Source organism: Lagenorhynchus albirostris, chromosome 7, assembly GCF_949774975.1.
Source record: "Lagenorhynchus albirostris chromosome 7, mLagAlb1.1, whole genome shotgun sequence".
Classification (NCBI taxonomy): domain Eukaryota; kingdom Metazoa; phylum Chordata; class Mammalia; order Artiodactyla; family Delphinidae; genus Lagenorhynchus; species Lagenorhynchus albirostris.
The window spans coordinates 3,337,026-3,351,121 of NC_083101.1; the positions used below are offsets into that span (position 1 = coordinate 3,337,026).

General features: G+C 57.1%; 1 protein-coding gene across 4 annotated transcripts in view; it reads left to right on the forward strand.

The window, feature by feature from the left end:
* The window catches only part of COL5A1 (collagen type V alpha 1 chain), a 157,046-nt gene that overhangs the window by 104,979 nt on the left and 37,971 nt on the right, over positions 1-14,096 (forward strand). For all 4 annotated transcript variants that reach the window (XR_009541442.1, XM_060153938.1, XM_060153937.1 and 1 more), the window contains exons 29-37: positions 461-514; positions 2,680-2,787; positions 3,447-3,500; positions 5,582-5,635; positions 9,858-9,902; positions 10,037-10,090; positions 11,383-11,427; positions 11,945-11,998; positions 13,031-13,084. Coding sequence is in view for 3 of the 4 variants with exons in the window: in XM_060153938.1 (XP_060009921.1) it covers positions 461-514; positions 2,680-2,787; positions 3,447-3,500; positions 5,582-5,635; positions 9,858-9,902; positions 10,037-10,090; positions 11,383-11,427; positions 11,945-11,998; positions 13,031-13,084 (522 nt within the window). In the remaining variant the exon portion in view is untranslated. The remainder of the gene's footprint in view (positions 1-460; positions 515-2,679; positions 2,788-3,446; positions 3,501-5,581; positions 5,636-9,857; positions 9,903-10,036; positions 10,091-11,382; positions 11,428-11,944; positions 11,999-13,030; positions 13,085-14,096) is intronic.

The following is a 14,096-nucleotide window of genomic DNA, read 5'->3' on the forward strand; positions in this document are numbered from 1 at the left end:
TGTCCCTTCCAGAGAGCTCTTCCCGCCCCCACCCATAAGGCCATCAACAGTAGTCCCATTCCCTTTGGGGGCTCTTCCGGCTGGCTCCCCGTACTCAAACGTCTGCCCGTCCGCCGCTACTGGGCCTATAGTGATGCTTGGACGAGACAAAGGTGCTCCGAGAAACGGGTGCTGACAGACTGGGTGCTGGGCTGCCCACCACCCGGCCGTGCAGAGCTTTTAAACTCAAACAGGGTGACCAGGGCTGCAGCGCTCCCACTGCAGGCTGCAAAGCCAGCCAGAACCGCAGAATGCAAAGGGTTGACAGGAACGCATCTCGCGAGGGACAGGAGGCCGGGCACTGACAGTCCTCTGCCCAGCATGTCTGGCGCTGGTGTTGGGGCCCAGAGGGTCTGGGTGGGGGGACCTGGGCGGTGGGGTTTCTCATACAGACCGAGGCTCTCTCCGGTCCCCCGTGCAGGGTGAAGACGGCTTTCCGGGCTTCAAAGGAGACATGGGCATCAAGGGAGACCGGGTGAGTGTTCGGGGCGGGGCAAGGTGGGCTGGGCGGGAGGCCCCGCTGGGTCCACAGGGCAGCTTCTCAGGACAGAGGTGATGCCTCCGTGGAGGCTCCTGGGCCGCCGGCAGTTCCAGCTCCTCCCCAGCTTCCAGATCGGAGCCATGGCAGCTGACACCTGGTCCTAAACCCCTGCTTACAGGGTCACCTGGCCCCTCTGCCCTGTGTCCTTGCCCTGCATTAGTGGGTCAGGGGGAACTTGTTTTTTTTCTGGCTGATACCCTGGTTTGCAGAGCAATTCTTTTGGGTCAAGAAGGGTGACAGGCGTCTGGGAGAGAAGAAGGGGTCGCAGAAACGACCCAGCTCACCAGGGAGGGTAGCAGCCTGACCAAGGCCACCGGCCGGTCACTGGCAGGGCCACACCCTGACCAGCGCTCTGAGTGACTTGGCCCCCAAACACCTCTTCAGCTGCTCTTCGGATCCCCAGACGACCCCTGTGTTCCGGGACCTCCTGCTGGGCTGTCAGACGTTGCAACAACCTAGTTGGTTCTTAATGATTAGCCTCGGCTCCAGGGAAGCTGGTGGGTGCTGGGGCGGGATGGCGCGTGCCACGCGGCTGGCGCCCCACAGGAAGCCACTGGCGGTGTTTTCGTGCAGATGAGCAGGTGATGCAGCTGGTGCTTCAGGAAGTGGGGTTACGAGGCCAGCTGCCTGCTGCCGTGGAGACACTTGGAAGTTTCCCCGACAAGTTCGGAATGCGCGGAGGCCAGGCAGAAGGGAGGGGATGCCCACACCCCCGGCGGGCGCGCTGTGGCGGCAGCGGCGCACGTGCCTGGACGGACGCTGTCGTGGAAACAGGGCTGTCATACAGGCCGCCCTCCTTGTGCTCCACGAAACAGATGCCTTACCAGCACCTGCCAGGACCAGAGAGCCCGCACACTGGGCGCTTTGTCCCACGCTGAAAAGGCAGACGTGATCCGGGGCTCTGTCAGAAGGGAGGGGAGTAAAAGAGGGGGGTTCATTTCGTAGTCCTGTCCCAGTTATATTGCTGCTGAAGACAGCTTTTCTAGAACTTTCTCTGCAGTGGCGACTCCCCACTTCTGAGGGCCTCTCTCTGTCTGGCTGGTGAAAGTCCCTTTTATCTTCCTTCCCAATGACCTGATGCACACATTTGGGTCCATACGAGGAGAGTGCATTTTCAAAAGACGTTCCGCAGTTGCACGCCGTACCCTGAGTGGACCTCTGGCTGGAATTGGATGAGGATGGACGGGGGTGGGGTGGGCGGGGACACTTCCTCAGCTGGGCAGTGAGGCTCCTCAGTCTTGATTTCTCCCAGAGAGGAATTTCTGCCCAGTGCTTGGCATTTCCTAATTTTCTGAGTGCTCAGAAAACATGGGAAGAATTCTTTTGTTGAACGAGAAAAGCATCTCTTAGGGACAGAGAGTCCTCGACCTGTAGACACACTGGGGCTGGGCAATAAGGGAGTCATTAGCTTGCTTTATGCGTGCAGCGCACATTTCTGTTGGGGGTTTGCACAGCTGTCCTGCAGCTGCTCCCGGAAACCAGTGATCGGAGGGGAACACATCGATAGAGAGGGCCCGGGTGGGCACTCCGGGGCCGGGCCACGCCCCTGCTGCTGCACTTGGCCACGCCCCAAGGCCCTCTTCCTTGTGTGGGCTCAGGCCTCCCCACCTGTTACTTGGGGAAGTTGGATGAGGTGACGTTTCGTTTCTTCCATCTCTGGATACACCCTGTGGGTCTCCGTGTGCCGTGACGCCCAGGCGTGGCCCAGCCAGGCCTGTGGTCCATTTTGATACCTCCTGGGGCTTCAGGAGAAGAAGGCGGCTGCCCCAGTGCAAGGCACTTCTGCTCTTTGGGGAAGTAGCAGTTCAGGGCTGCCGTGGCCACCGAAGTGATTTTAGCCGAGAGGTGCTTGATTTGGAGAAGGCCATTGGGAATAGGGGAGCGAGGGCTTAAGTGTGGGTCCCGAGGGGCGTCGGTCGCTCAGCAGAGCCCCGGTCTCCTCGGTGCGAGGACGAGGGTCCATCTGCTTGAGGGGGCCCAGCGGCTCTTACTGCCCTGGCCTGGGATCCAGCCCCTCACTCCCAGACGGTGGGCAGGGGGGAACTTTGGGGGGCTAGAGACTCTGGGGGTCTCCTTCACCTTCTCTTTCTGAATTGCAGGGGGAGATCGGCCCACCTGGTCCCAGAGGGGAGGACGGTCCCGAAGGTCCCAAGGGTCGTGGAGGTCCGAATGGCGACCCGGGTCCTCTGGGACCCCCTGGGGAGAAGGTACGTGACACAGGAGGTTGACCGCTTCCCAGGGACAGTCTCTTCCCGATGGCCTTGGGCGTCCAGGCAGTGGCTTGGTCGGGCTGAGCCCCAGGTGGGAGCTGGCGCGAGTCCTGACGTGGTTCCTGTCCCCTTGACTCCACCCAGCATCCTTGTCCCCAAATCCACTCCCGGAAGAGTTCCTTCCTCCCGCTGGTCACAAAGCTTGGGGTCTGAGCTTGGTACCCACGTGCACCATCTTCTGTGGCGGGGTTAGGGCTCCCGACAGCTGCTCCTACACCTGCAGGAGGCCGCCCACCCCCGTCCTGCTCCCCTACCCCCTACCTTCACCCCCGAACAGGAACCAGCTCTGCTTGGCCCAGTCATCCCGCCCTGTCCTGCCCCAAGGCTGGAACTCTTTTACAAAAAGATTGACCAAAATATCATAGATAAAGAACTATTTCCCTTTATTTGGAGCGATTGCCTCCACCCACTGTTGCTTCAGCGGTGGCGTCCATCCCTGCTTGAGGGCCCTTTGCTTTAAACCAGGCAGGGCACGTTCTGTGATGACCGTGTCCTCGGCCTTTGGAGACTCCAGTCCCCTGCCAAGCCACGCTGGCTTTCTCTCTGCTAAGAGAAGTACAGAGCTGGCCGTGGAGTCACCTCCTTTATTTCCCCAGGGAAAACTCGGAGTCCCAGGATTGCCCGGCTACCCAGGAAGACAAGGGCCAAAGGTAACGTACTAACCCCCTTGTTAGATTTGACAATTGGCATCTCCCTGCCCCGCACACTATCACCCATTCGCCCTCCCTGGCGTAGCTGCTGCGACAAAGCAGAAGGTCACAGTAGCTGTCTCGGTTCTGCCCCGTTCACCACCGTCTGTGGTAATGCGGCTAAGTCAGAAGGCAGGGACCTGGACAGTTAGGTGAGCCTTTTCACAGAAGGGGACCCCCCAGCTGAGCGTGGGCTGCACCTCGGGACCCTCAGTGCCCCTGGCCTCGTGGGGACCGCCGTGCACTGGTTTCTCCACACCCAGAACTCGTGTTCCTCTCTCAGATTTAACTCACCCTGGAGATCCAAAAGTTATTTGCTCATAACTGAGTATAAAAGAAAGATGAAACCTTTCTTATAGGAAATCATGCTTTATTTTACGTGTAACAGCTCCTTGAGGCTTTGCAAATCATTTAAAACATGATTTTTTTTAATCTCACCTTTTATTATTCATGGTTCTTCCTTAAAAAATAACCAGCTGCCTTCACTAGAGACATAATTAACAGCAAAAGAGAACTCGTGGGTCTCTGGGGTTTGCGTCCGTGCATCCTGCCCTCCTTGGGCTTCAGACCTCTGGACACCCCGCTTGCTAGCAGAGGCAGGGCCCCGTGGGCTGGGCTGCAGCTCTAGGTATTTCCTTGTTGCTGATGGCAATGCTTACGTCAGTCCTTCCCGTGGAACGCGAAGGCCCCCACTCAGCAGCCGACAGCCACCACGCAGGGGAGGTCGTTTGCTGTGAACCAGGAGTTTGTGTAGTGTCTGCCGCGATGTCATTGCTGACTGCAGTGCTGTCCACTGTATTTGGAGGAAGAGAGGCTGATGGACCCATTTGCTCTCCTGAAATGCGTGTCCTTTCGGGAGAGGAGAGGAGAGAGAGGAGGAGTTTGGGGAGAATATAGATCAAGTTCAGGCAGCTTTTTGGGAAGATGAGGGCAGAACCTTGAAGCTGCTCAGGCGGTTTGGACAGTCCTTGGGTGGTGACCCAGCTCCTGCGCCGAGCTCTGTGAAGCCTGCGTCCCAGGTGTTCCCCCCTGAAGCTCGGTACAGTCTCCTGTTCGGAGCAGGGAGGCGGGCACATGGGTGGCTTGGCAAAGCTCAGCGCCCTGGGAGAAGTTCAGGGTTTGAACGTCGGTCAGCTTTTCCTGGTCTAAGCACACGTTCAGGTCAGGATTTTAAGTCACGCAGAGAGTAGAGACGTGCCGAAGAAATGCTTTAGGCAGTGTCACTGGGAGCTCACGTGGTAAGTGTTTGGATATCCGACCAATCAAAGCCCTTAAGTGCATCCCTGCCTGTGTGCACCTTGTAAAGTTCTAGAATTAAAGAGCTGTGCGAGGCCACAGTCGTTGCATAAATTTGCATTCACTTCTGACTTTATAAGCTGCCATGCTTTATTTAGAGGTGTTCTGGGAAGATAACGAAACATGGCAACAAGGTGCAGAAAACAAATGTCATAAATGTGACATTCACACATCATCTCCAGTTAATCTGAGTGGCACACGTTCCATTTTCTCCCAGAACACCAGTGTTTTGCAGAGACGGGTGTGTGAGAGGAGAGTGCGGAGAGAGGGAGAAAGGGGAAGCCTGGTTAGGATTCAGTTCTGGATTTTAAATTTGGAGTCTGTGAGATGCTCAGGAAATACTGAGTAGGCGGGTGGGTGGATGAGTGGTTTGGTGGATGGATAGACGGATGGTGGGTGGATGTTGGGTGGTGGGTGGGTAGATGGGTGGATGGTGGGTGGATGGGTAGACGGATGGTGGATGGATGGATGGATGGATGGGTGGGTGGGTATATAGTTGGATAGTGGGTGGGTGGGTGGGTATATAGTTGGATAGTGGGTGGGGAGACAGGTGGATGGATGGTGGGTAGATAGGTGGGTGGTGGGTGGGTAGACAGGTGGATGGATGGTGGGTGGATGGGTGGTGGGTAGTGGGTGAGTTTGGTCCGAGACCATGAACTCTAACGGACTCTTCCTGCTGCACAGGCAGCATCGCTCGTCCTCCTGACCAGGCTCTCAAGCCTCTTCCCTGATTAACTCTCTTTCAGGGTTCTATCGGATTTCCCGGATTTCCTGGTGCCAACGGAGAGAAGGGTGGCCGGGTAAGGACGGTCTGGCCTCTGCTCAGGTGGCTTCTTCTGCTGCCTTGGTATTTCGCGGGTATATTCTCCAATACATCCTGTTGATTCTCGGGTATATTCTCGGGTATATATATATTTTTTATATATATATATATATTATTATATACATGTATTATATATATGTTATAATATATATTATATATATATAAAAAACATATATATCTTATATATATATATTATTCTCGGGTATATATATATTTCGCGGGTATATTCTCCAATACATCTCACCCACTTTGCTGCCAAAACTGCTTTCTGGAACAGCTGACCTTAAGCCTGTCCACTGAGCGCTGGTGACTCTTGGCCCCCCGGGCGGGGCAGTGCCGCAGTAGAAAGGGCAGCAGGCCTGAGGGGAAGGCACGCTGAGAAAACAGTGCTTTCTCATGCACAGCCGCCATCCTGCCATCTCTTTTGGGTCACTGGCGAAACCCAGATTCTCCTCTTTCAGCCCAAGTGACTTTCCCTCCAGGCTAAGTTTAAAAGGAAGGAAAGGAGTTCTGCCTTGTATCTCACGGACTCTGCTCTCCCAGGGTCAAGTCGCCTCCTTCCTCTTCTTCCCACGCTGCCGCTGTCATGGGACCCCGCCAGGTGCCACGCGCTTTGCTTCCCTCTGTTGTCCCCCTGAGGGAAGGTGATCCGAGGGCTCAGGCTGGGGGAGCCGCCCTCCCGGCCCCCTGCCGGCCCAGGCCATCCTGCAGGAGCTGCCCTGAACACTGCTTAGGGAAATCATGGGACAGGAAGGGTCCGCCTGGGCCTTTGGACTCGGAGCGGCCTTGTCCACAGGCGTGTGGGGTGTGTGCAGAGCAGGCCTGGAGAAGACGCTGGGCCCAGCCCGGTCCCCTCCACCCCGGGCTGGTCCTCCCCACGCAGACGGACGGGCTGCCTCTCCTCAGCGTGCTCGCTACAAACTAATGTTACTGCGTTTGAGCGGAGACAGTGAGATCTCTTGAAAGCAGGGAGGAAGACTTCAGCCATCCAAAATCCGCGTGCACGAACGTATCTACCAGGCTCACAAAAGAGAAAGACGGGGACTTTTCTGAGTGCAAGTCAACGGCATAACCACAGGGAGACCTTTATCTATTTGTCTGTATCGGTGTCTAGATGTATCTGTACCTATGTCTGTATCTGCAATGTTTAGATGTATGTCATGTCTACATCATGTCTGTGTCTGTGTCTGTAACTGTCTGTGTGTCCATCATCTACCTGCCTACCTGTCTGTCTAGTTCTTCCTGGTAGGGACAGTCTGACTAGTGTCTTCAGGGAAAGACTGTCATTTGAGAAAAGTGGTCCAGGGTCTGGTAAAAGCGTGGGGACCGCGGGGTGACAGGGTGGGCAGCCCCTGAGCTTGTGGAGAGCACAGGGCTTTCCGCGCCACGTTGCCGTGAGAGTCCCCAAGAGGGGTCATGACGGTCAACAGGGGGTCATGTGATGTGACACAGGCCCTTCCGTGGAGGAGCTGCACTGCAGGTCCAGGCCCCGTGGGGTCACGTCGAGCAGCAGAGGCCTGGCCGTGGCTCTGGGGGCCGTGGCGCTCTGGTCCAAGCTCTGCCGCCCTCTTCTGCCCCTCATGCTTCTCGGCCTCCCCAGTCCCGAGCCGAGAAGTTTGGGCAGATGCCTGGATGCCCCCCGGCCCTCACGGGCCATTGTTCCAATGCGTCAGCACGTGATCACCAGGATCACCACTGAAAACGGGTTGTTGGAAAGCAGGGGGGCCTGGGACCGGGACACTTCCTCCTGTTCTGAGGTTCGGACGTGGTTCCTGGGGTCTGAAACCTGGACACCCCGAGGAAACGATCTACTTCGGGATTGACAGGGATGGTCGGGTTGCATGTGGCTGTATCGTGGCCACGTGGGTGGGTGTGGCCGCCAGCATTTAGAGAGAGCTGGGATGGCAAAGATGCCAGCTTTTCCCGAAGGGAGAGGTTGGGCCGTGGTCAGGCATGACCGGAGCACACGTCTGTTCATTGTGGGAGAGATGTGTCCAGGCACATTTTCCAGGGGAAAATGGCCACGTCTGTCCCCAGGAACCGTCTGAGATCAGCCGGCTCCCGGCGGACAAGTTAGCGCCGCCGTTTTAGTGCACGTCCTGGCAGGCGGACAAGCCCCCGGGTCCGAGACCCCGAGCGTTCATTGTTTAGCCGTGGGCTCCGCGTGTCCCTGCGCCCGGGAGAGGACCCCGGAGTCGCGAGACTCAGCACTGACGGCACGTCTGCCCGTCCTCCCCTCCGGAGAGACAGACGCCTTTATTCTGTAACCTTCCCACGGAAGGACGGCGGAATCCACCCAGGCTTTCATCGGGGGAGCAACGTGGGAGGTTTTTAGCGTAGCTCTGGTCCCCGCTCTGGTGTGGAGAGCGGGTGGGAAGGGAGCCGGCGGGCTGTGCTTCTGTGCAGAGGTCGTTTTACTCTCCTTTTGGACATTCTGGTCCGGTGGAGGCTCCTAAGTGCTAGGATGCTCCGCGTGACGGGTGGCGTGTGTGCTGATAAGCGTGTGCCTCCCGTCTGACAGCTGCTTGTGAGCCGGCAGGTGCCCTTCTGTCCGCCTCATCCTGGCCTCTGCGGAGGGGCTGGCTGGGTTGGGGGACTGCTGGCTGTGGATTCCACGTACAGCCGGCTGTCATGTGAGCAATCGACAGTCTGTCCCTGTCACTGGCCCGCACCCCGGGCCGAGGCAGGGTCCCAGCCGGCCCTGCCTGGGAAGAGCCGACCCCTTAGGAACACCACCAGCGACCGGAGGCTTCTGCCGCCTGCGTCGGGCATCTTGGCTCGAGCAAGGCTAGTTCTGGGAAGGCCCGTGCCTCCCCCGCAAGGGCACAAGGACAGGCGCTCACGGGAGATTCTGTTAAGGAAGTCATGGACGGGGCACCTTCTGGTCAGTGACGTACGTCACCAGGATGCAAAGCCCTGGGTTCGTTTACGAGGAAACCTGGAGAGCGTTGGCACCACCTGGGAGGCCTGACAGAATCCATGGCTGAGACTCTGTTTTGCTCCCAGTGCCCGGGGCACAGTTAGTTTAGGTCGGAACCCAGAGCCTTTCAGGTGACGAGATCAGAACTGCGACCTGGGTCGTGGCGTTGGGTGGAGGCTGGGCGTGAGATGACATGCCAGCTGGACTCGCCCGCAAATGCCAGGGAGGCACCCGGGTGGGTCACGGTGTCTCTGCTGGTGGAAGTCCATCATTTGAAGAAAGCAGATGTTTCATTCATTGTTGTAGGCAAATGTTTATTTGAAGCCGAGAGATCTCGTCATCTAATGAAAGCAGCGAGAGCAGAGTGCATCGTTAAAAAGCATCATAATCACCTCATTATCATAAAAGGTTTTATTAAACTCACTTCAAAACGGGAGGCTCTAGAAAGCACTTTTGATTCTGGCAGTGAATGAAAGATGGTGAGAGGAAATGTATCAGGTGGCCTTTGGCAATACAGATCCATCTTGGGCTGTAGAAACCAGAAAAAAAAAAAAAAATTCCCGGAAAATGCATGGAGAAGTGGTGGAGATATAGGAGCCGTGATCCATCCATTACTTCCATGTGCTGTAGGTAAACTGCACTTACCGGCTGTTATATATTTGCTTGAGAAAAAAACAAACGCAGTGCATTTGTTTTCCTTGGTTTGGAAAATGCAAAACCACAGAGAGAGAAGGAGTCTCAATTCTATTAGATGAGAAGCAAATGACTCTTGGATACATGATTTATGTATTAAATTGCAAGTTTGTTCGTTTGCAGCGCCCGTTGAAAATTTAATGGCTAATATCCTTAACTGTAGCAAAAGTAAATTATGTAGGAAAGGGGTTGACTTCCTTCTCTTTTCTTGTAATAATGATTCCCCCCACCCCTGCTGAGAGAGAGAGAGAGAGTGGAGAGAGAGATGAAGGGGGAGGAGGGGGGAGGAGGGAGGGCTAGATGCTTTGAGGGAAGGAAACCAGATAAGCGTGGTTAACATCCATCAGGCAGCAGGGAGAAAATTGGATTTCAGCAGGCCTTGTACAGAAATATAAAGCTGTGTGTATTGGATGTGCAGTGGATCCTGTCACCCTGAAAAGTCTTCCTTTAAAACAAAGATAAGGAGGAGGGGCTTTCCTAGCTTCTGACTTCGCGGGGTCTCTCCATCACCCAGGAGGGGGCCCACCGCCCAGACAGTGACAGGTGTGTCAAGTGACTGACCGACGCCCTTTTTCTCTGATTCCAGGGCACACCTGGGAAGCCGGGACCACGGGGGCAGCGAGGCCCAACGGTAACCCTGGGCGTGAGGGCCGTCTTCCAGATTGGGAGCGGGTTGTGGGAGCATGCCCGGCGGGGGGTGGGGGGAAGGAGGCATCAAGGGTGCCGAGGACTGGCGCTGACCTGTCTTGTGTCCTGTTTGTCCAGGGTCCACGGGGTGAAAGAGGCCCCCGAGGCATCACTGGGAAGCCTGGCCCCAAGGTATGTGTTCAGCATCCTCTGTGGCCCCGGGATGGACCAAAGTTTTGTTTTGTTGAGGTACATGGGCCTCTCACTGCTGTGGCCTCTCCCGTTGCGGAGCACAGGCTCCGGACGCGCAGGCCCAGCGGCCATGTCTCACGGCCCCAGCCGCTCCGCGGCACATGGGATCTTCCCGGACCAGGGCACGAACCCGTGGCCCCTGCATCGGCAGGCGGACTCCCAACCACTGCGCCACCAGGGGAGCCCTGGACCAAAGTGTTTGATGCACCAAAATGTCAAGCACCTGAGGGTGCCCCATGGCCTTTCTCACTTGAGAAAATAAAAGAAAGAAAGACGTTTTCTTGGGGGTATTTCAGACGGAGCTGGTCTCCTCCACCAGCCCTTGGATGAGTTAGGTCAGGTTGAGTCACGTGGCAGAGGCTGCCCGGGGCCATCCCCCCCGTGGAACTTTCCAGCCAGAAGCCCCGCAGCTCCAGGAGGTGAGGCCCAGCCAGGCTTTGGACAGATTCTCCCTCTCCCCGCCGCCCTAGTTCTGACGGGGAGGTCTCATTTCTTTTCTTGAGAAGGGGCTTGGAAGCTGCAGAGACATCTTTGCTGGGATTCTAAAGCAAGTTCTTCCTGCCCTGGTGAAAGATCCTCCGGGTCCCCTCCTCCTGCCCTGGGGCCTTGAAGCCAATTTCGCCCCGTCCCCCACCCCCCCACCCGCCACCGTCAGTGTGGAAACAAACCTCGGCCAGGCGGGCTGGTCCTGTCCCGTCCTGTCCAGGATGTGATTTGCAAAGTGCATTCCTGCGAAGGAGATGGGCCCGCTGCTGGCCGAGGTGCAGAGCTGGGCAGATGTGACGGCCCAGGGGCTACACACATCTTTCCCTGACGAGCTCTGAGCCACGATCACGCTCCCCGGAGGCTGACTTAACGCTCAGCTGTTGCCCGGTGCCGGGTGGGCCCTGGGACGGGGCCTGTGTCCCGTCTTCTCATGAGTTTGGGCTGCACCCCCTGGTGGAAGCGTCGTGGCCTTTGTCCCACAGCGGGAGAGTGTTCTCCTGGAATGTCACGGCTGCGGGGACGCCGGCTGAGTGTCAGGTATGCCTGTAGAGGCAAGGGGACAGGCGGCCTTTGGGAGCCACGGCCTGGCTCTTTACTGAGAATCCGGTGGGGTGAGCCTCCAGGAGGGCACGCGTGCAGTATGTGACCCTGAACTTCTGATGATGTTACAGGCCAGAGTCTTTGCTCAAAAATAGTAAGAGTAGAAATAATAATAAGCTTTTCTTGACCTTTCCCTCCCTTCCCAGGGCAACTCTGGAGGTGATGGCCCGGCCGGCCCTCCGGGTGAACGGGTGAGCATCTGGACACATCCCGGAAACACCTCTAGGAACATGTGCAGGAAAGCAGCCTGCCTTAAATAGCCCCCCTGCATTTCTTCCCCAGTGGGCGGGGGAGAGGGAGGCTAGCCTTTGACTCTGCCGAAGGAGAGGGTTTTCCTAAAATGGAAAGGGGGTCAGAGTAGCCTTCCCTGGGAGTAAAGTCTTCTGTCGGTTGGAGATGGAGAGCCCATCCACTTGGCCCTTGCCTTGGGGTTTGGGGGGACAGTGGCTGAGATGTCAGGAAACTGGGTCCTGGGCCCGTGCTGCCCCGAGGGACCTTGCTCTGTGACCTGGCCTCCTCGGCCCCTGACTGGACTTCTTTTCACATCGGTGAGGGCAAGGGCCGGAAAAAATAGAGAAAAGGTCATGGGGAGCAGTGATAAATCGATCCTGGTGCCTGTGCTCAGAGCGCCGACGGTGAGGGCTGCTGGGCCCCCCAGATGCTGGGGAGAAGATGTCTGTCCTCATACTGGCCATTCTCTGTCCTCAGGGACCCAACGGACCCCAAGGACCCACGGGGTTCCCTGGACCAAAGGGTCCCCCGGTGAGTACTGCGTTTTCCCTGTGGGGCTGGCCCAGGATTTCCCAGAGATGTTGGATCTTCCCCGAGGCTCCAGTGGCCTCCTGGCAGCTGGCGGGTGGGGAGGGAGACCTGCCCGGAAGCTCTGGCTGGAGAGAGCTGCTTTTGGGGAGCACGGACCCCTCTTTCATTCAGACCATCACGATTCTCTAGTTGGTACTGTCTTAGGGCGCTAGGGCTGCCATAACAAATGACCACACAGCCGGTCACTTAAAACCACAGAAATGTGTTCTCTCACAGTCTGGAGGCCAAAGTCCAAGATTCAGGTGTGGGCAGGCCTGGCTCCTCCTCTGAGGGCTCTCGGGGAGAATCCGTCCCAGGCCTCTCCCAGCTTCCGGCGCCTGCTGGCCGCCCTTGGGTTGCAAGTGCTCACCCGGATCTCTGCCTGTGTCTTCGCCTGGCCTCTCTGTTGCTTTGTGTCTTCAAATTCTCTATCTCTATCCACTGGTCGCTGGATCAGGCCCCACCCTAACCCATTCAGACCTCACTTTGACCTAATCCCATCTGCAAAGACCCTATTTCCAAATGACGCCACGGTCACAGCTTCCAGGGGTTAGGACCTCAGCCTATTTTGGGGGAGACACAGTTCAACTCACAACAGACACAGTATGTTTCCTCTGAGAAAGAAAAACCCCTCGTGGTTGGAGTTCGTGCCTAACGGCGCTTGCTTGGGGGCAGGGGTTAGGGAGGAGTTTGGCCTCTGAACCAGACACACTTGATCCTCCTTCACCTCCCACTGGCTGGACCTCAGGGAGCTGCTGACCTCTCGCTGCCTTGGTTTCTCCCCGTGGGAGACGACGGTGACCCTCAGGGTGGTTGTGAGCGTTCAAGGGGACGGTGCCCAGACCCTGGGTCCCACGTGGTACTTGTCACCGTAACTTTGCCGTCGTTGCGTTGGAAATGAAGTAGCAGCTTTTGTTGCCTGGTGTAGCACGAAACCCCGAAGGTGTGCGCATCTCAGAACAAAATGCAACTTCCTTCCTTTGCTTTCTTCAGGGGCCCCCGGGCAAGGATGGGCTCCCGGGACACCCTGGACAGAGAGGAGAGACGGTGAGTATGGGCAGGGCTGGGGGACCTGGCCTTCGCTGCCCATCAGCTTATGGGAGGCGGTCAGCCTTGGGAAAGCCCCTGAGGGCCGGGCCATCTTCTGTGGCCTCGGGGAGAGCCCAGCGCAGGCAGCAACCCTGTGACACTCTGTGTGCAAAGGCAGGCGCTGGCTGCAAAGTCATCCTGGCCAGTTTGGTCCAAGGTCACACGTGAAACCATCATGACACAAACAAAAACCTAGCGCAGCCGCCTTTCCTTCCTCCCGCAGCAGTCTGAGTGTGGCCGGTTTGTTCTGTGTGCATCTGACCTGGAAAAGTAGTTGGGAAGATTCTCCGTTTGTCGTTTGGTTCTTTTATGCCGCCCCCATCCCTGTCTGTCCAGGCCCTTCCGGCCTCGGGGTTGACGGCAGGGGGCCTGGAGGGCTCCTTCCGAGTCCCCTTTTATAGGAAGGAGGACAGGTGACTGGTCAGGGTGGAGTTTGGGCCCTTGGCTGTGCTCAGGGCCAGCATCTCTGCTGTCACAGGCTCTCCTTGACCTGGCCCTGACTTGTAGCAATGCCCGTTCCAGCCTTTGTCAGCTGGACTTAAAGGACACCCGCATTTCTTAGTTCTAGGAAAAGCATTTATCGGAAATGTGATGACGTTCTGGTCCCGGGAGCCACTGGGGATTCGTCCCAGCTTCACGTTGTGTCCCCTCCAGGCCTGTGCCCCAGAAGGGCGTAGGCAAACCTGTGACCTTGGGGCTCCAGGCTTTGGACAGTTGGGGACTCACAGTGCCTGGTGACGTCCTTGTCACCAGATTGGTGGAGAGTGGCCGAGAGGCCCCCTTGTCGCTGCACCCGGTGTCCTTGTGGCCAGAGGTCTCTGGCGGGCGCTCCCAGGAAGAGCAGTCCCCGCGAAAGGGCGTTTTGCGGCACGTTTAATATGTTTAATATGTTCTTGGTGACTCTGCTTAAAAGAATCCCTTTGTCCCTCTTCGGCTCGTTCCGATGGAACGTCTTCTAATTGTACCATCC